A 22278-nucleotide genomic window follows, 5' to 3' on the forward strand; every position below is an offset into this window, starting at 1 on the left:
CAAGTATCATGGCTGGCCTGGCAAGAGCTCTTTGGTTAGTGAAACTCCACCTGCTATGGCTTACAGGCATTCATCCTATAACCCAGGGAGGGATAAACACAAAGTTAAAGGAATCTGAATGCAATGTTATGTATCAAACACTAACACCCACCAAGCATATTGGAAGCATATCTGCACACTATTGGTGGGGATAGCCATATATATTGGCCTTCAGATTTCCAAAAGGATCTGAAATGAGTCATGCAGCAGTGGGTCTCATTTCAAGAAAGTAGGTTTTTAAGACAGGTGGTCAGTTTCATCTCTCAGGCTGTCTTTTAGATCTGGCTGTGAACATCTAAAAATCACCCGCATCCCAGCATTCAATTGAGAATTTATGCAAAGACACACATGAAGAACTCAAGAAATGCAATTTGGTTCAGCAACTGCATTTGGGGACTGATGGGGTCACTGGGAGACATTTGGTTGAGGGGTTCATTAGCAACTGCATATTAATGAAATCCCCACACTCTAGTTCTCATCACTAACCTGCTTAAAGTGTATCATCCTTGAATTCTGGAAATCCAAACTAATACTCTGTTCATTAATACTCTGCCTGGATCCCCATTTGAAGCTCATGATTCTTATACATTTATTGCCTTCTTCTTTTTGTTTTTTGTTTGATCTTGTTTACGTGAACCTTTGCCCCCGTAAAACTATTCTGACATTCAGGTGTTCAACAGGTAATTCCAAATTTCTGTGCACCCCATTCCCACACATCAAGATTTTTTAAAAATATATTTTTAGTTGTAGATGGACACAATACCTTTATTTTGTTTATTTAGTTTTTATTTTATGTGGTGCTGGGGATCGAACCCAGTGCCCCATGCATGCTAGGCAAGCACTCTATCATTGAGCCACAACCCCAGCCCACACATCAAGATTTTAGAGGCATAGTGTTCCCAAATGAATATCTGAGTTGGAAGAAACCCTACAGACCATCTTGCCTCTCCCTCCCCCATTTTTAAGGAGGAAAATCAGCCCACAGAAGGGCAGGGAGTTACTTACTCAAGCTCAAGCATCAGATTGGTGGCAAAGTCTGGACTCGAACCCAGATCTTCTGGATCCAAATCTGACCCACTCTCTACCACCTCGAGCTGTAACTCCTCCAGGAACTGTGCCTCCTCCCCAGGCTCTGGGTCTTCCCCGAGCTGGGGCTCCTCAAGGAGCTGGGGCTCCTCCAGCCTTTCCACCTTCATCTCACCGCTGCAGAGGGACACCTTGATTGTCTGGCTGGCTGGGGTTGGTTCTTTCCTCTCTCTTACTTGAATGAGATCTCTCTCTCTCTCTCTCTCTCTCTCTCTCTCTCTCTTTTTCTCTCCCTCCCTCCCTCCCTCTTTCCCTTCTTCCCTCCCTCTTTCCCTTCTTCCCTCCCTCTTTCCCTTCTTCCCTCCCTCCCTTCTTGTAGCTGCCGGGCTAGGGCGGGAGCAATTGAAAACTCTTTCCCAGGCTTTAAAGAAAAAGTGCTCAGGGAACCTCAGGGCCAGCCTGGGCTGGCTCGCCAGTGGAGGCGGGAGGAAGTTCCTGGCCCTGAGTGCCTTCGGGGGCTCCCAGGCTCTGAGTGAAAGCTGGAGCTCCTGGGGCGAGTGCTGCCCTGGGGATCTTCTGCCGAGGCCGGGCCAGCTTCCTAAACTAACTCCCAGACTGAAGGGGAGGGCCGGATCCTCTGGGGGAGCCCAGACAGCAGCTCTGCCAGCCAGCCCCTGTGGTTGGAACTTTCAAAAAGACCAATGTTTCAGCAACTGATTTCTTTTCCAACCCGAACAGCAGGCCTTTCTATCCCCCTCGCATGACTGTGGCTGTGGCATGCAGCCCCAGCCTGAGCAGAAGCAGGATTCCAGGGCTGGGGCTCCACAACACCAAAACCACTGGTCAATTCCATTAAATAAAATCAAATAAAACACTGTTTTTGGCATCAGGTGGGCCTGAAGCTGGTCTCCTGGCATGGAGATGTTGTGTACCTACTGGGATGGGATGTGCACAGCCATGGGAAGTTGGAACACCATTGGATCAGAGAATCAGGAGACATGGTTTCTCTTTCTAGCTGCTCACTAATTGGCTGTTTGGTTTGGGCAGATACAAACCCCACTTTGAGCCTCAGTTTCCTCATCTGTAGTAGGAAGGGTTCAGACCAGATGACTAAGAAAGTTTCTACCAGTTCTGAGCCTCCATGTCTCTGTCAAGGTGCATGCCCAGGCAGCCAACTTTGGGAGGAGAGAAGCTCAGGTCTTGAAGAGGCCTTCCCCACCCGCATTGCCCTTAGAAATCCTTTCCCATTTGCTAGCAATACCAGTAGGACACCCTTATGTGTACATAGGTTTTGATCTTTGGTAAGAACGTAAAAGCTCTTTCCAGTTCACCTCCTTCCCCAGCAGGAGGGAAACACAAAGTGTTCTCAGTCATTTATAACTGAGTGTGAACGCAGAAGGTTCAGAGTGCAAGCATTGATAGGGGAAAGTCTTGCCAAATGGGTTTTCAGGCCTGGGCTGGCTTGAGGCTGGAGAGGGTATGCGATTGACGCAAAAGGGAAGGTGTCAGAGGAGTAAGGATTTAGGGAGAGAGGCAAGCCAGATAAGGTGTTCTGGCACTAAATGTGACTTGCCTAATGATAATCTAAGGATGCTGTATACTTTCTAGAAGTTTCCTCTCACTTAACTTTCCCAGCCACATTGCCATCAATTTCTGGATGAGGAGACTGAGATGCAGAAATGCTATCACTTGCCAAGGCCACTGAGTCTATCAATGGTTGTCCAACAGATGTGAAGCCCCCGTGCTTCATGCTAATGCCCTATGAGCCACTTTGTGGCCCCTCCAGGTCCTTTCAAGGGCAGAGAAGCCCATCGCAGCTCCTCACAAGTACCAGAACCCTTCATCCCTCTGAGAGAGGGACAGGGAAAAACAGTTGGGCCCTACCTCTCTAAGATCCTGACTTGCCAGGACCAGGCTCAAGAGCACCAGATACAACTTGTAGTTAAAATTAGAAGATACCAGCAAAACCTCCCATATTTAAAGAGGAGACTTGAGGACACAGCATTTTGGAGACATGGTCATTTCTAAGGGCCAATTTCAAATGTAATTTTCTGCACATTAGTTCTTTATTCTCTTCATTGACCTCCATCCTGTTCATCTGGCAGGTGATAAGCTCTTCAAAGTCTTCCTGATCTGGACTTTCAGATGATAGGCCATTATGGCCCTTAGAGAATCACTCTGCCTAAATTGAGGCTGCCTGATTTTGGCAGTAAGAAAATTTCCTTGGGGGTTTGCTCCTATCTGACAGGGCTTCAGTCAGCTGGAAGAGTTTCAAAATCTACATATGAGGGCATTAGTAGTTACTGGGCTCAGGTTTCCTTTTCTTGCTACTGATTTTGGGCAAGACTCACTCACAGTGGGTCACATGTAGTGCCCAAGGTATCAATAAAGTGAGTTTTCTTTCACAGATTCTTTAATCCCAGGTGAAGCTCCTTAGCCTATGTTCTCCCAGCTTCCTGCACTTTTCCTTCACTACAATCAATTATCATGATATTGTTATTTGTGAAACTATTATTTGACATCTGTTTATGCCATTGAATTGTAAGTTTCTGGTGGCAGAGATTGCCCATGGTTTGTGTTTCCCATTGTATCCTTTGTGTTTCCCATTGTGTCTAATCTTTGTTGTGTGCATTAAAGAGAAATGTTTTTCCCCACAAGTAGCTGGGGTGAGAAGTCTTACTCTACTGTTTCCAGCATAGGGGTGCTCCCCAAAAATGTTAGAGTAGGGCTTGAGGTGCCCTGTTGAGACAAAGTCTATGGATTCTGGGGAAGACCTAATGAGTTTACTCCATTCCCCCACACCATTCAGAGAAGAGTGCATGCTAGCTTTAATGACTTGCCTCCCAAGGAAATTTCATTGACATTTTTATTATGAAAGTATTTTCATCATCTTTCACACATGTACTTGCCTTTTCCTTATAAGTACTTGTTCCTGACCCTTTTGTTTTCCCAACTGCCTGCCCCTTTCTGTCCATGGTCCTTATAAAACCAGTCCCCTCACTCTTTTATCCAATTATTAATGGCTACTGTCACCATCTTTCCCATATTTTAAAATTACATATAATATTCCTTGGTAATTTTGTCTAGTTTCTCTGAACGCTTGAGTCAGGAAGTTCTTTCTGCTATCTAATCTCAGTTCTTCATGCTACTGTGTAGGCCCATTTCCTCTTGTTCTGTTCCTAGTGTGGCTGGGAAATAGCTAGTCACCCTCTCTGAGTCGTGACTTTTTTTATATTTGAAAATCAACCTCTCTTCTCTCTCTACACCATCCCCATTCCCCACCATGCCCCAGGAACCCTAAATTTTTCTATAATCTTAGTTTCTTTAGCTTTGCCCAACATGTCCCTCAAGCCCAGGCTTACCTCCTCTTGGCTAAACAAGTCCCATTTCCTTTATCTGCACCCATCACAATTAGATTCACTTGGATCATGCTGAGATCTCAGCTCTCACCTGCTTTGCCTGTGTGGGGGTTCCTCAATCAATTTCTCTGCTCTTCTCAGAGTGTAGTCTCCCCTTCCCTTCCATATTCAGGCTCTTTTTCAGCCTGGCCAAATATTTGACATGTGCAGTCCAGAGAATTTGCACATTGGGCCCCAGAAAGGAGTGCAGCCTGAAGTTCTGTGCCCTACTGCTTCTGTCCAATGAGAAACATTCATTGCTCAGAAGGGAGCCCCGAAGGGGAAAGAAAACCCAGCCCACCTCCCCCTTTCTTTTATTCTGAACAGAAAATAATTTATAAAACCAAACTTTCCTCCCCACAGGCTATACCCACTTTATCACTGATCCCCAGGGCCAGCCTTTACACATTTCCATACTGTCACAGACTATTTTTAGCATAGAATGACATTGAATACAAGTTGCCCCATGGGCTTCAAACTTATCTCTTGTCAGAATGTTTTTAGTCCTTTCCCTTTGGACCTGCTGGTTACTTCGGTCCTAGAGATATTTCCAGAGGAGAGAGAGCTACCTACTCGGCATGACTTGATGGATCCCTTAGAAAGTCCTCTGTCTGAAAGTGTCTTCTCTAGTCTGGGTTTGATGATCAAAATTTCAGCATTAGAGATTCATTTCTTTAGTTCAGATATCACTTCCTTAGGAAATCTCTTTGCTATATTCTTTGACAACGATTATTCCTTTTCCCTCTTGGCACTTAGTTTGTGACTATACATTCATTAATGGGACCATTTGGTTAGTGACTATTTCCTCCACTCCACAACCATTCTAAGATGGCTTAAACCACACCTTTTGTACACTTCCTATCGTATCCCCAGTGCCTAACACTGAGCCTGGCACATGGAAAATGTGTAATGAATATTTGTTGTTGATTGAAACTGATATTGAACCTGAATATGAATTCTGTAGACCACTTGTAAGAAAGGATTATGGGCACGTGAATCCAAGACACTAACTGAGGGAGAGGATACCAGACAGCAAAGATGGAACACTTTAACCTTAGACAGCACACTCTTTCCCTAATTTACCTGAAGTAGTCCCTTTTGCTACCCTACCTCCCTCCCACTCCCTGCAAGCTTGAGTTTTCCCACTTTTCTTAGCCCTACCTCAGGAACTTCACTTAGAGGGCATCAGGGAATAAGGGTTTGACCAAGTTGCAATCAAGACTAAAAGAACATCCTATGGGACCACCAGCACCCCCGCCCCCCAAGCATCCTGACATTGCCATACTTCTGTTATCCACCTCAGAAGGGGCCTTGCAGAAACTGAGGACAGAGATGCACAGACATGAAGCCACAGTATCTTCTGGAGTGCCCACCTTTAACTATACCCCCAAGCTCATCTTCTCCTGGTTCCAAGGAACTTTCTTCCTGTTCCCAGGCCCTGAAGACCTCCATTTATGCAGGAAAAGCCCAGGTTCCTGAGGAGAGGATATAGAGTAAATCTGCCCCAAGGCAGAGAGGACATCGAGGAAGAGGACTGGTTCTCTTGTTCCTGAAGCTTGGTGACATTGGGTTCATCCCAGAAAGAATCAAAAGTGTTCCCACCCCAGGCCAGCACCTTCCTACCAGGAATCCTGCTGGACTGGAAAGATTCTTCTCCCCTCTCCCAACCAGAAAGTCTCTCAGCCAGCTAGTCAGCCAGCCAGCTGCTTCCCACCTGCCAAAGCCAACCCATTCTTTAAGGCTCTGCTGGAAGCCGCCGCCATAAAGAGACTCTCCCTTCCTAGTTTGCTTTGGCACCGCCCAAGTTCCACTAAGCTTAAGGTCTTTCCCTCAAGAAGAAGGAGCCCCAACTTGGCTCTCAGAGACCTGTGGCTGCTCCAGTGCTCTGTTCCCCATGGGCCTTGGGTGCAGCTGCTCCACTCCCCTCAGCTACACCCTCAGCTCCTCACACTCTCATCTAGCCTCTGATGTTCCCAGGGTCCTCTAGAGTGCTTAGCACGGTAGGTAGGTATTCAATAGATCCACGGTCAGCGCTCCATAAATAGCAGACCCTTGGTCAATAAATGATGGATTGATTAATTGAAGTGTTTGGTGGCTCAGTACAAGGCCAAATGAGGTGCTGCCATCATTCATTTCTCTGTGCATCTGGCTAGGAAGACTAAGTTGCCTAAAAACTGAGCAGTTCTTTTTCTTATTCTTTCTTTTCTCTTGTTTTTTTTTCCTTCTCCTCCTCCTTCTCCTTTTTTCCCTGCAAATTGACTATGATGAACCAAAAGGGCAAAGGGACAGGGAGAAGTAAGGTGCTAGAGCCTAGGAGGACTCCCCAAAGGGAAAATTCTGTACCTCTATCTCAGAGACTTGGGGTGCCCAGCTCTCTTAAGTCCTGGGATGGTGATCTTGAGCTTGTTCAAGGACTCAGGAGTTGGGCTACAAACTATATCTACTGATAATTACCAAATCACTTTTTTTTTTGCTTTTTACTATCTTCTCCTTTTTTTCTCTCTTTCTCAGACTACAGAGCAGTGTCCCCACCTACCCTCATGGTGTTAGCCACTTATGGAAACATAGCAGAACAGGCTAGGGCAAAGACAAGAGCTTAGTCACAAGCTTTGAGCCCAGTGGGATATTTGATGGGAATATTGTGTGTTGTAGATAGTCAGATTAGTTTATTAGAGAAATATGTCAGAGACTCCAGTAATCCTGGCTTCATGGGGGCCTCAGCTGCATCAAGCTGGTGACGTAACTGTGAATAGGAAAAGCTAAGAATCATTGTGAATTCCAATCGGCCTTGGGACTTTGAGATTCATGACGAATGGATTTGGAATTGGCTGCTGGTGCAGAATTGAACCCAAGGCCTCACACATACTAGGCAAGTACTCTACCACTGACCTTTATCCCCAGCCCCTTGAAGTGCCTTCCTTTAAACAGGCTGTTCTAACTTCCAGTAAACCCTTCCACCTGCTGTCAGTCATCCTGGGGTCCCTAAAACAGTACCTGAATCAACAAACAAAAGGAAGAGGGACTCCACAGACCTGTTCTGGGGCCCCTCCATGCACTAGGCTGGCTCTTTAGTGGTGCACTATTGGGTCAAAGAAGAGCACCTACCAACCCCACAATAAAAATGCCTCAAGCCAAACTAAGTCCACTCTAGTTCACCAGTATGCTTATATTTGTTGCTCAATGGGGGCTGAGGAGCTCACCTTTGCTGTCTGGCACTTATTCTGAGCAGATTGTTTGCCTGACAATGGGGATAGTAGGCTTTTCCTTGGAAAGTATGAGCTCCACATAGACCCTCAGCAGGCTTCTGACTGCCTGGCCTCAGGGAAGCCAGCCACTGAGCAAGCAGAAGCTTGATGCCTCAGTAACCTGGCTGTTACATAAGGCACTGCGTGTGAGATATGAGTCAGGGCCCTCAGGCTGATATAGGCTAGGAGCAAGGCTAAATGGCAGCCTTGAAGGAGGGGTTTCTGTGGGAGGGTGAGCCAGGAAGGAGCTACTGGAGCCACTTTCCTTCCTCTCATTTCTTACTCCCTTCTTCTTCAGGGCTAGCTGGAACCAATCACATGCCTAGATAGCACTGAACAGTGGCAATACAGGCAGACCCCTAAACTGTGAGCAGCTGCTCTCCATCTCTCCTGAAGAGAAGACACGAGGAAGTGGATTAAATACTAAGGCTGTTTTGTGAGAAAATTCTTCCTTCAAGGAAGGATGGGGAATGTCCCTGTGATGCTTTGTCTATAGGCTGGGGCCTGATTTCAAGCTGGACCTATTTGAGGAAAGCAGCTCCCAGGAGAGGAAGGCTGATAGCATGCCTGGGTCATCACTGACCAAGCCTGCTTCTAGCTTTTTTTCCCCCTTGGGCTGGCATCTGCACAGTGGGAAGCTTCCCATTCATTCTCCTATGTTGGGTGGGATCTTATACCTCCTAGATGGATTCCGGAAGTTCGACAGCTACTTGGGGGCAGGGATTTCTAGCTGGAAGGTCCAAGCAAACTTGCCTTGTCTACTGATAAGATTTACTCCTTCCTGAAAAGTTTGCTTTCTGCTCTTAAAGACCACACTTTATTCCCACTCCAACTCCTTAGCTAAGCCGGATTTTGGCATGGGAGACAGTGGCATCCAGAAGCCATTTTCTCCATGCTGAGTCATCATCAACCTAGGTTTCTCTAAAGCTAGGCTCTCTCCTTCTGGCTTTCCCAGGGCTCCTGTTAGCCCATGGGGTTCTTTGGAGGGTTTGTCTGAGAAAGTTGTGGCATTACAGTGAAGCCCTAACCCTGTCCCATAACTGTAGGCAATGGGACAGCACAATATGTCCTGGGCCATTATTGCTCTCTTCATCTAAAAGGGACATCTTTCATCTTTCTGACCCCTATGGTCATGAAATGCTCTCCTCCCTCGAGTACACTGAGCACACAAAGTGCCCCACCAAATGAGCCCAAGCTTTAGTCTCATTCGGCACATTGGTTTCTTCAGGGCTCAAGAGGCTATTGCATGACACAAACCAATTTGTTATGTAAACCCAGCCAACCATGGCAGATTATGGCTTTGCAGTTATCTTGAGAGATGCCTTACATAAGAGGAGAAAGTTCGAGTAGCAGCAGAATCACGATGAGCAAATAATGCAACTGCCACTACCAGGTGCAAACACAGTGGCCTTGGTTCTCTCAACCAACCCAGCAGGTGGGGGCAAGTATTCTGCTGGGCTCCATCACTCAGGGGGCCTGGAGACCCTGGCAGCCTTGGCCAGACACATCAATCTCCATTTACCCAGACTCTTCAGGGCCAGGTCTGGAAAGAAGCCAACACTCCACCTGGAATTGAGAGCTTGTCAGTTTATCTGGAAGTGTAAATATAAGCAGGAGTGTAAAACCTTCTCTTCAGTCAGGGAAGAAAAATAAGGTCACCATGGAAAGTGTTATTTTCTAAGTTTTTGGCTCATAGGGTCCACTCTGGGCTAAACTGAGGAGTAGATGAAGTTCATGTTCTGTTCTTACCACCTTTCTTTATGAATCTTCTAGCCAGGCCTCTTGAGCTCTTGTACTGCCCAGGGCCCCATGCTGCAGCCTACCCAAGCTAGGCCTTTCATGGTCTCCAGCTGTCGCCCTACCTCTCTTCTCTAAATTTTGCTCTCCCGTGTTCCATTCCCAAAGAACCCTACTCCCAGTGAGCTGGTACCCTATCTGAAATTCTGAAAAAAAAAATCACACAAAGTAGTTAATGGCCAGTCATGGTGTTCCATGTTTCTTTTTAAAATGTATACCAGATCCTGGCCATTCATGAGAGATGCACACTAAAACTTTTTACCAGTCCCTGACTCATGAATATTCTGAAAGATTATCATTTCCCCAGCTGGCACCATCACTTCATGAAACTTGTAGGTTCCCTTTCATTGTCATCGCTAGTACCAGCAGATGACTCAGGGTGGGGGTATTCTTCCCAAGGAAACAGACATTTCTTCATTTCACTGAGAGTTATTACATATGTGTAGGCCGACTATGAGCAGAGGACCAAAAGTTGCATCAAAAGTGACATTGCTGGGCAACATCACTCTATACCTAAAAGAATTGAAAACGGTGACTGGAACACATACTTGTACACCAGTGTTCATATCAACATTCTTTTTTTTGGAGGGGACATGGTGGATTGAACCCAGGGGTGCTTTGCCAATATGCTACATCCCCAGATCTTTTTATATTACGTTTTTGACTGGGTCTCACTAAGTTGCTGAGGTTGGCCTTAAACTTGCTATCTTCCTGCCTTAGCTTCCTGAGTTGCTAGGATTACAGACCTATGCCACCATGGCTGGCCGTAGTAGCAATCTTCACAATAGCTAAAAGGTAAAAACAACCAAAAAGTGCTCACTGATGGATAAATGGATAAACAAAATGCATTATATCCACACAATGGAATATTAATTGGTCTTAAAAAGCATGTTACATGCTACAACATGGAAGAACCTTGAAAACATCATGCTGAGTCAAAGAAGCAAGACACAAAGGCCATATATTGTATTACTCCACTTATGTGAAATATCTACAATAGGAAAATTCATACAGACTGAAGGTAAAATAGAGGTTTCCAGGGACTGGGAGGAAAGGGGAATTGGTTTTCATTTTAATGGGTACAGAGGTATGTTGGATGATAAGAAGATTCTGGAAATGGTGATGGTTGTACAACACTGTGGATGTACCTGATGCCACTGAACTGTAAAATTAAACATTATTAAAATGGCAAATTTTATATTATATATGTACATACACATATATATAAATTATTGTCTATAATATGTATGCAGTAGTAATGTATAGTGGTTATATATACTTAATATATACATAAGTATAATATATATATTAAAGACAATATGTACATATATAACACACACCCAGATATAACAGTAGGTGCTATAGGGTATCAGACTCATCAACAACAAAAAGGACTGCCCCCACCATCCTAGCCTCCTAGCATATGCACTTCCACGTTGCCTTAGGAAAAGGAGAATTTCTTAGACATTGGGGTTCACATGAGGAATCCAAATCATGAATGTTAAGTTTGTTAAGTTTGCAAAGGCATTTGTGTTTTCAAAAGAAACTGTCCCTTAATCCAAGAGTGCCTATTCTTTGTCAGACCACTAGACGCTCAGGAAATAGTTATTTTAAATTACCTTGGGCTAAAGAGGACTTTTGAAGCTTGATACCAAAACTAAAAATCACAAAGGCAAAGAATGACAGGCTTAACCACATAGAAACCCAAAACCTCTCTATGGCAAAGAATTCCATCCTCGAAATCAAATGGTAAATTAGTTGACAAAGGGTTGCAATCTCTAATTCAGGGTTTCTCACGGTGTGGTCCACATACAACTGACGCTATGGGAGAGGAGTTTTAGATAGTGTGGGTACAGAGAACTGAATCTTAAATAGTATGAATGTATGCACTATAGCAAGCAGCCCCTCATATCACACCACATAAGTGGCTACTTTCTCAGAATCCAGGTCCGGGAATATGTGTTATGAAATTATTAGTATCTGTGGAGAGAGTGGGGATGGAACCCAGGGACACTCTAGCACTGAGCTACACCTCCAGCCTTTTAAAAATATTTTGAGCTGGGCACAGTGTTACATGCCTGTAATCCCGATTGCAAATTTAAGGCCAGCCTTAATGAGACCCTGTCTCAAAATAAAAAAATAAAAAGGGCTTGGGATGTAGCTCAGTGATACAGCACCCCTGAGTTCAATCCCTAGAAAAACACACACACATATTTTGAGACAGGGTCTCATTAAGTTGCTTTAGACTGGCCTCAAACTTACAAACCTCCTGCATCAGCCTCTTAAATTGCCAGGATTACAGGCACGCAACAATGTGTCCAGCTTCAAATTGTTAATTTTAAGACTCAATTAAAGCACAAATATTCTTATGTAAAATTTTCTTGAAAGCCTAATCTCTAAATTTATTTCTTTCCCCATGCTACTATATATTAGCATTATAGGGAATATTAAATAAATTAGCACACATAAAGCAACCAGAAATATATGCTACCTTTTAAGAAATATTTTTAGCAGTAGATGGACACAATAACTTTATTTATTTTTGTGTGGTGCTGAGGATCAAACCCAGTGTCCCCCATGTGTTAGGCAAGCATTCTACCACTGAGCCACAACCCCAACTCAAGATATGCTATTATTATTATTATTATTATTTTAGCATCTATGTGTGAGAACCAGTTGGTGCTAGGTCAGAAGCTTAAAGATAGAATACTAAGACTTCAGGAACTGAAGGGAAATTCATGTACATAATATTTTAGATTACACTGGGGAAGGATTCTCTGGGATCGAAGGCAGAATGGAGTTGATTTTAAAGTTTTGGGTAAAATCCTAGAAATAAATTTGAGGTTACAATAACAACAATCACAACAGCAGACTATTGCCAAACCTCTCATTCTAGCTTGGTATATCACATCGGTGGAAGAATTAAAGTTCTTGAAATTTCAAATTAGCAAGGGTTTTCATGTGTTTATGCTACATTTAAACTGGAATTTACAGCTAGGCCTGGAGGGGGGCACATATCTGTAATACTGGTGGCTCTGGAGGCTGAGGCAGGAGGATCACAGATTTAAGGCCAGCCTGAGTAATTTATGGAGACCTTGTCTCAAAATAAAATAAAATAAGCCAGGCACGATGTCACACACCTGTAATCCCAGCAACTCTGGAGGCTGAGGCAGGAGGATTACAAATTCAAAGCCAGATTCAGCAATTTAGTGAGACCCTCAGAAACACAGCCCCTTTCTCAAAATAAAAAATAGAAAGGTCTGGAGTATGGGTTAGTGGTTAAGCATTTCTGGTACCAAAAAAAAAAAAAAAAAGAATAAATAAGGAATGCATTAGTTGAAAACTTCAGTTGTTCCCAGCTTATTTTGTCTCCCTCCTAAGTTTTCCAGCAGTAGAAGCATACTCAAATCACAAGGTAAAATCCCCTAATAATAGGGTAACCAACTGTCCCAGTTTTCCTAGATTTGTCCCAGTGGGATCAATGAAAGTCCTGTGTTCCAGGACCAAGACTGTTGGTCCCCTTACCCAACAAGGACATGTTGCCCATTTGGAAAAGTTGTGTGCTCACATTTACCTCTTCTTCATAGACCCATCTTTAGTGTTTTAACAAAGTCTCTAGTGTTAGTTTATTAAGTTTTTTTTTTAAATTGTACACAATACCTTTATTTCACTTATTTATTTTTATGTGGTGCTGAGGATCAAACCCAGGATTTTGCACATGTGAGGCAAGCACTCTACTGCTGAGCCACAACCCCAGCCTGAGCTTATTCTTCTTTAGTGTTTTTTGTACTGGAGATTGAACTCAGGGCCACTTGACCACTGAGCCACATCCCCAGCCCTATTTTGTATTTTATTTAGAGATAGGGTCTCACTGAGTTACTTAGCACCTCGATTTTGCTGAGGCTGGCTTTGAACTCATGATCCTCCTGCCTCAGCCTCCAAAGCTGCTGGGATTACAGGCATGTGCACCCAGCTTCTTTAGTGTTCTTAACAATTCTTTCTTCATAGACAGCACATAGACCCTAGAATTCATGCTCTCAGTCACAGTCTAGGTTCTACTCTTCATTGTGAAGCACTGGGCAAGTTACTTAATTTTTCTGAGTCTCAATTTTGTTCTTTTTAAACATATTTTGTTTTAGCTGTAGTTGGACACAATACCTTACTTTATTTTTATGTGGTGCTGAAGATCAAACCCAGCACCCTGCACATGCTAGGCAAGCGTTCTACCGCTGAGCCACAACCCCAGCCTTCACTTTGTTCTTTATAGAATGAAATAATAGTGACCATTTCATTGGGTTGGTATAAATATTAACTGAAATTATGCAGATATGATATTTAGTACACATTATAAAATATGAAATAAACATTAGCTATTAAACCTTTATAGTTGTTAGTTACATAATAAAAGACTGAGGGAATGGTGTTTAAAATACACATCTTCCACCCAATAGTATAGAGGCACCATTTACAGACCAAAAGGCTATATACCCATTACCACAGATTTATATGTGTATACACAGAAGCGTCTATCAGGACTTCTACCAGGGTACTAGAGGCATTGCATGTGGTGTTAAAAAATGGGGAAAAAAAGAACAACCATATTTAAACTTTAATAAGGATTTTCCAGGACAAATTTAAAGTTGTAAAATCTTCACATGGGACTGCACCAACAATTAAGTAGTCACTTCCCCACAAAAAAAAAAAAAAAAAAAAAAAAAAAAAAAAAAAACAACCACTTTATTAAGTACAGGCTGTATAAGTAGAAGCTGAGGGAATCCAAGTGAGTCAAATACAGCCCTACCTGCAAATTTCTTACACTCTTTTGTTCCAAGGAAACCAAGGGCTAAGCTGGGAAGCAGGGACAGGTCAAAGGAGACAAACAAGATATAAATCAGGAGTGTGCCCTGCCCTCTTCCTAAGAATGCGGGAGCCCTCATAGCAAGGGAATAGGCTATGGGATGAGGGATGTGGAGCATACTTTCTCCAGCAGGACAGGCAGTCTTGAAAGTTGGCTAAGGAAAAAGACACTGAAACAGGAACCTGAAATGTCTAATCACGAAAAGGAACAGGAGTGAAAATGGCAGCTGAAGTATGGTGATAGAAACCCAGGGAATGAAATGAAGTAATAAAGGAAATGTTCACTTAGGAGAAGACTGTCCAATCCAGACATTGGAAAAGCCTCATGACTAGAAATAATGGTCTCCTGGTTTGCTAATGAGCATGTCATTCTGGGCAAAGCCTAAACTGAATTCAGTCCTCACCCCACCCCCATTTCTTTCCAGTGCTGGGGATGGAACTCAGGGTCTCTTGAATGCTAGGCATGTTCTCTACCACTAAGCTATACCCCCAGCCCAGTATCTGTGCTGTCCTAGTTGTCAAGAAAAATGAGAGAGAGACTATAAGATTGTTACCACAGGACCCTGCCATTCAATCCTCAAACTCAAGGATGACTGACAACTTGCTGGTTTGCTCCTCATCAGTTTAGGCCACTGAGTTGCTCTGTTTCCAGGAGACAGGGTGCTCAGGTGCACCTTCCTAATAGTTCACTCTCCTTTCTCAACGAGCACCATCAACACCTCCCCTCTTCCCCAACTTGTAGCATTTCCAGGTTTTACCAAGAATCAAACATCAATAATGTGGATAACAAAGGAGGTCTTTCCATTCAAGAAACCCAAACAACCAGGACACACTGAGGTGTGGCACAGGTGAAAATTTTGATCCTCAGGCTCCCAACTTCACACCTTGCTCACTTAAATTCAATCCTCCTAGGCCCAGAACCAGAGGAAGTGCCCCCTTTCATGCTTTACCAAAGCCCTGGAGGGGCAGTTTCTCTCCCAGCTGAAAGAACACAAATGCTGCAGACACAATTCCAGGTTTCTGCACCACCCCTCCCCCTCTGCCACTCTCCAACAGAGATGAGTGGATCCTTAGGAGCCAGTTAGGGATTTTGCTCTGCAGGGTTTCAACGTCTGTGGAATGAATATACTTGCAGTAATCTTTCACCAGAAATGAAGATTCTCTCAAAACCTGTTCCATCCATGGCCTGGTTTATTTTAGAAAATGAGATAATTTGACACCTAAAGTGAAATAATAGATGACAAAGGGCTTGAATGGCATCACAAATGCCTGAGAAACACAACTTGTTACAGTGATACTAACGAAGTTGGCAGCCTTGCTTGTCCCCCTCTGGAACCATTGGGAATAGAGTGAGGGAGAGATGATGGTGGATTTGTCTTGGGACAGGGGAGGCAAAACTGATCTTAGCATTAAGTGAGGGTCGCTCCTGCCTTTCTCTATTGTTTTTTAAAATTTCTCCTTTCAGCCTCACAGGCACCCAAGCATTTTGTGAGTGCTCAGTATTTCTTATCACTTTGTCTGTGCACACCACCTACCCATGACCTAGAACCTCAGAGCTAGAAGGAGCCTTAGAGACCAGAGAGGTAAGGCAACTTGTTCAGGCTCATACAGAAAGGTAGAACCATAACTTGTACTACCATCCAGTCTCGCACAACAGGGATGGCTTTCACTTACATAACCTGTGTCATTGAGCAAGAATAAAATTCATCCCTGTACATACACACACAGCCTGCCACTAAGAATGCCAAACCCATGGCAAGGTTTCCTAAAGTTGCCTTCCTTGTCTTGAAATTAGCTCAGTTGTATTGGGAGTGGGAACAGGAACAGGAAAGACAGTGGAATGAACCTCACATAACTTTCCTAAGTATATATATGAATACAGCATAGTGAATCTCAACATTGTGTACGTCTACAAGACTGGAATCATAATTAGAATACCATATACTCCATGTTTGTATAAATATGACAAAATAGACTCTCCTGTCATGTATAAATAAAAGAACAAATACAAATTTTAAAAAAAATGACCTCAGTTGTTAAGTCATTGTTACCAGATCATCTCAGATTGGGGGACAACAGCTGCCTTGGGTATGCCCACTGTGTTTCTCTCCTCTCCTCTCTCTTCCTTTCCTCCCCAACAGGATTTCTAGAAAGTCTAACCTACCCTCTCAAACACTGCTTGCATGGATATGGATTCATCCACCTTACTGCCACATGCAATTCTTGAGGCACTCAAGGAGATGTCCTAGGGTGCTCTCTGGGGTTCCTTTTGCCTACATTTGGAATCAAAGGCTGTGATCCATGGAGGGGGTGGAGTCCCCCCATCCAGAGTGTCAAGAAAACCTAACCTGTCTCTGGTTTTTCTTATTCCCAACTGTCCACCTTCTGCCACCAGCTGCAGCCTAATTTGTCTTGACATTTTGCTTGTCCTCACTGCCAGTTAGGGCCACTCAGTCATTTAAAAGCCCTTGCAGTTTCAATCCAAGCTTGTACATTTAGAAATGGGCTTTTGGGTAGGGTAGAACTCATATACCAAGAGGACCTCACAGCAGAATGTCCTAAGGGGTCTGCGGAAATGTATGCACTTGTGAAAATGGGTACTGAGAGCTCTCTCCATACCTATGGGGTCTGCAGACCTTCTGGGCCCCAGAGATGTCCTGGTGAGCCTTTGTAGGCCCCTTCAAAATATTCGCACCTGCCAGTCCTCCCCTGAGTTCTGTGGGATTCCAAATAGCCTCAAAGTCCAGTTACCAAAGCCAGTGAGCCTGATCTCCCCCGTGCCCCTAATGAACTTCCTGATTGCCCCTTTTGTCAGAGGTGAAGGTCCAGCAGAGGCTGGTGTGAACCTGGATTCGCACCCACCCGTGTGCCCAGCCACCCACCTGTGGAAGAAGAGCAGGATGGAGAGCATGGTTTGGTCGATGTTGCGGTTGCAGATGCCCTCATTAATCAGGTAGCAGGGGTCCCGCAGCACTGGCTCTAGCGAATCCTGCCGCATTATGCTGTTGAGCTTGTCAGTGTTGAGGTTCTCAAAGATTAGCTTCTCCTGCAACTGCCGAAAGTTGCTCACTGTAGGGCTGCCCGGGTTGTTGTTCTCCCCGCTACTGTCGCGCTGGAGCCCGCTCCGGTGGGCCAGGTCCAGGCAGCAGTTGCAGCAATCGAGGCCGACAGGTGAACGGCAGTCGGTCTTGGACTGGGCCATCTTCTCAGGCTCGGGGGCCGCCTGGCCTTGGAGGTCAGGGGCGGCTGGCAGGTGCGCGCCCTCCGGGCTGGCCTTAGGGGACTCCAGGGTGCCTGGAAAAGAAAAGCTGTGAGGAGAAGAGTTGGAAATTAGCGCCCAAAGCCAGCCACCCTAGGCTCGGCCCCCTTCTGGTTGTAACTGCTAGGGGTGCGAATAGAAACAGCTGGACAAACAGCTCTGAGCGGATCCTTCGGGCTCACTTCCTCCTCCTCCTCCTCCTCCTCCTCCTCCTCCTCTAGTGGCCGGGGCCGCCCCCTCTGAGGTGCCACACACGGGCCCCAGCGCAGTCCCAAGTTTCCCAAGTGTGAGCAGGGCTCGGGGCGGACCTGTGGCGGCAGGAAGGGCGGGCAACAGGGCAAGAGGGAGAACCGGGGCGCGCCCTCGCTCCCTCCCTCCTTGCTCCCTCCCACCCTGGCTCACAGGCTCTCAGGCTCTTGGGCTCTCTTGGGCTGTGCTGGCTGAGCGGTGGCAGGAGCGGAGAAAGCGAGCGAGCGAGCCAGCCGCACGCCTTGGAGTCAGCACCCGGCTATGACAGCATGTAAATGACCCCAGCTGGGCCGGCGGAGCACGCTCCGCCGTCGCTTCCCTGGCAGGCGCTAGCTCCAGGTCGGGCTCAGTCTGGCCCCCTCGCCCCGCCCCGCCCTCACCCTAGCGCCCACGCAGCCGCTCGCACTCCTATGGAACCCGTTCCGGCTCTCCCTTTCTCCGAGCGCCTAGCGCCTCGATTCGGGCTCCCTCAACGCTCATGGCGCATCCTCCGCCAGAAATCTGCCAGCACTCCTTCTAGAGCGCCGCGCCTCCCCTGTCACCCCGCCTAGCGGGTCTGGAGCTTGGCGGGAGGGCAAATGTTTCTAGTCCCACCGCGGAGGAGTCCCCCTACAGGAGAAACGCCGCGTTTGGGAGCCCCCGCGTGTCGTGGCTTTCAACCGTCGCTCTCCACAAACCCTATTTGGGGGGTGCGGAGAACAGGTCGTCTCTGCAGAGTCAGAGAGCGCCAGACACACGTCAGGGATACTCAATAAATGTCTTAAGCCAAACTCAAAGAAGCACGGTCAAACTCGTCCTCAGTTTCTGTCCCTTTCTTCTCACTTCACTTGTCTTCTCCCCCACCCCCCTTACTCTCTCCCCTCTCTCCTGAATCCTATTTGAATAACCTCTCCTGTTTTTCTGGAACGCCAGCTGGCTAGCGGACTTACCTCTGCTCTAACCCTTCTCCCTCTCCACAGTCACATACTTTCTTTGAACCTTCCACGCTTTCCAGTTTTTCGCTAATTTTTCTCTTTTAGTTTTTCTTTATCTGTTTGTTTCCTCTATCTCCCTTCCAACCCCAGTTCCTCTCTTTCCCGTCTCTCTCATTTCTTTTTCTCCACTTTTCTCCACTTCTACATTTCCCCTTTCCTCTTTTTTCTCTTTCTGAATTATTTCAGCTCCCTTAATTTCCCCCTCACTTCCTTGACTTCAGCACCCCCTCTTTCCTCTCATTTATCTCCCTCTGTTTTGTAAACTTGCTCTCCTCAATCTTTTCTCACTCCTACCTGCCACCTTGGAAAATCTCCGGCCTTCTTACCCTTTTCAGAGATGTGGTGATTAAATGTTCACGGGCCTGAGGGGCACTGGGGAAGCAATGCGTTCGGAAACTGCCGGCGGAGGGATCTGAGAGGATGAATCCAGTGCTGAGGTACAGTGAAAGGGCAGATATGTGGAGAGGGGGCAGTCTGGTGCCCTGGGTCATACCCCAGCTTTGTGAGATGTAGGGATGTGCTGGGTGGGCAAGTGGTAGGCTTCTAAGGTGTCTCAGGACTTGGAGACTTGAAATATATTGAACGTGTAAGATTCAAAAATTACTGGTTCCTGGAAAAATTAAAAAATATTCGCAATGTTCAGTTTCCATATAAAACTCAAATAGATTTCAATTTCAGTCCCACTCCCCACCCCCTTTCCACTCGATTCATTCACAAGCCCATGACTTTTGAAATAAAGCAGTATATACTGCCATCTTGTGCTCTAGACATGAAATAGTCTATGTCTTCGTCACCAAGTTAGATGTTTGGCAGACGCCAGGGGTGCCTCCTGGTGGAATCCACAGTGCTTTGGTTCTCAGTAACAGACATTGGAGGAGGAGGAAGAGGTGGAGGAGGAGGCAGAGCTCCTGCACCAAGAGAGTGCCCAGCCCAGCCCGCCATTGCAAATCTGTAGACAGGGACCCCAGTCAGGGTCAGAACCATATCTTTTTGTAGTAGCTGCAGATTGGATTTCATGGATTTGAATTTTCTTCCAGGTGCCATAACCTACACCTGTGATTAAGAGCAAACGGTGGTCAATAAATTAATTCCTGTTCCTAAAGCCCTGTGAGTCTTATTTGGAGTCCCCAAATTTAGGGAAATAAGAATGGGGAAGGTGTACTCTGTATAGTGGCCAGAAAACCAAAAACAATGTATACCTCTGCTCCTGATAGGATTCTAAGGTCAGGGATGATTGATGGTCACTGACAAGACCAGCAGAACTGAGTATGATCCCTGTGTTCTTCTCACAGACTGCTAAGAAGTCTCCATTTCTTCCCTCAAAAGCCAATCCTTTAGATGAATTATTTTCCCTTTTTCTTCTTCCTTGTCTTTTTTTTTTTTTTAATGTTCTTGGGTAAAAGCCAGAGGAAGTAGTAGAATATGAAATTTCATCTGCATTGTGTAGACTTTTAGCCTACTGAATTTTTAAAAAAGTATTTATTTTCTAGTTATAGGTGGACACAATATCTTTATTTTTATGTGGTGCTGAGGATCAAATATGCTTCACACATGCTAAGCGAGTGCTCTATCTTTGAGCCACACCCCAGCCCCCTGGATTTTTTTTTAAGAGAGAGAGAGAGAGAGAATTTTAATATTTATTTTTTTTTAGTTTTCGATGGACACAACATCTTTGTTTGTATGTAGTAGCTGAGGATCGAACCCGGGCCGCACACATGCCAGGTGAGCGCGCTACCACATGAGCCACATCCCCAGCCCCTGAATTTTTTAAATTATTGTTTTTTAGTTGTAGTTGGATACAATACCTTTATTTTATTTATTTATTTTATGTGGTGCTGAGGATTGAACCCAGGGCCTTGCCAGTGCTAGGTGAGTGCTCTACCACTGAGCCACAACCCCAGCCCCCTGAATTGTTTTTTAATTACAGTGTTTATGATTTTTCCTCTTGTTTATAATTATTTTATGTTAAATGTTATAACAAAATATATTAGATCCATAAATGTTTACTTAAATTGTGTTTTGAGAACTGCTAGACCTTTTGCTTCTAATATTTGCCTGAGTCCTCTTATCTTTGTGCATAACCTTGGGAAAAGGCCCCAGTAGAAGTATTTACTTCTTGGCATTTGGCACCATTAAATTCAAGATTTTGTCCCCTTGACATTTTCCTTGTTGTGGTCCTTGTTCTCAAGCAGCATTGTTAATAATTCAGTACAGCTTTGCATACCATATCTAGGCTGATCAAGAAAAAATATAATAGAGATATAGAAAAATCTAGATAGTTCAGAGATAAAGTTCAGAGAACTGTCATGTGTTTGCATACAAGTCCAGCTCATATTGACATACTGCATACCTCTGCAAGGGAATGCTGACTGGGCAGGGCCACCTGGCTCCCCTCTGTGGAACCTTGCTTTGCTGACATATATTGTGTTAAATGGAAAAACTCCAAGCAGAAAAATGTTATTGCATAAACTCAGAAAGCAGAGAGAGAACTCACTTCTAGAAAGAGCTAGTGGCTTTCTGAGTGGAACAGAGAGGGAATAGCAGGAGTACCTCCTTTCACGCTTGCCCTGTGCCAGGTACTATGTTAGTGGGAATTCAGACACAGCCTTAGACCCCAAAGAATTTGTGGTATAACTGAAAGAACACATTCATAGACAAAATTCATAGGCAAAAAGAATAAGGACTGGGAGCCAGGCGTGGTGGTACACACCTGTAATCCCAGAGACTTGGGAGGCTGAAGCAGGAGGATCTTGAGTTCAAAGTCAGCCTCAACAACAGTGTGGCTCAGTGGTCAATTGTCCCTGAGTTCAATCCCCAGTAAACCCCCTAAAAAAGAATAAGGACTGGAGATGTAGCTCAGTAGAGTACTTGCCTAGCATGCATAAGGACTTAGGTTCTATCCCCAGCACCGCAAAAAAGAGAAAATAAATTAAAAATATATGTGTGTGTGTGTGTGTGTGTGTGTGTGTGTGTGTGTGTGTATATATATATATAAAATTTATTGAATCCCTATTGTGTGCCAGGCACTTACATATATTGTCTCATTTACTCTTCACAACAATGCTATGAATTAGGTATTATGATTCCAGGGATGACATGGGCTTGGGAAACATAAAGAAGCTCTCAGGTAACAAAGAGTAAGTGGTGAAATCTGGATTTCAACCCATAACTTTCTGTCTTTGGAGCTTGTGCCTTTACCCTTTAGGTGACATTTTAAATGATGGATTTATCAAACATTTACAAAGTGTAGCATCTATTTTAACAAGATCACATATTCAAAAAAAATCCATGTAATCAATGATTTACTAATATGTTTAAAGATTTTCATTTGTACTGTAGAGAACCAAGAAGGAAATTGACACCACAAGCATAATAGCTGAATTTTTGTTAACCTACCATGTGCCAGGCACTGTGCTAAGTGGTTTGCACGACAT

General features: G+C 44.8%; 1 protein-coding gene across 4 annotated transcripts in view; it reads right to left on the reverse strand.

Annotated features, from left to right (window-relative positions):
• The window catches only part of Tsc22d3 (TSC22 domain family member 3), a 66510-nt gene extending 48163 nt beyond the window's left edge, over positions 1 to 18347 (reverse strand). The window contains exons 1-2 of one of the 4 annotated variants that reach the window (XM_077106870.1): positions 18251 to 18347; positions 17245 to 17656 (exon numbers count right to left, since the gene is read on the reverse strand). In XM_077106870.1, the coding sequence (XP_076962985.1) occupies positions 17245 to 17564 (320 nt within the window). In that variant the 5' untranslated portion in view covers positions 17565 to 17656; positions 18251 to 18347. Of the gene's footprint in view, positions 1 to 17244; positions 17657 to 17776; positions 17798 to 17929; positions 17954 to 18023; positions 18120 to 18250 lie in introns of those variants that run through there. The other 3 variants (XM_077106871.1, XM_077106872.1, XM_077106873.1) reach the window with 3 other exon arrangements.
• Between the last annotated feature and the right edge of the window lie 3931 nt (positions 18348 to 22278).

This window comes from Callospermophilus lateralis, chromosome X (assembly GCF_048772815.1).
Source record: "Callospermophilus lateralis isolate mCalLat2 chromosome X, mCalLat2.hap1, whole genome shotgun sequence".
NCBI classification, from domain to species: domain Eukaryota; kingdom Metazoa; phylum Chordata; class Mammalia; order Rodentia; family Sciuridae; genus Callospermophilus; species Callospermophilus lateralis.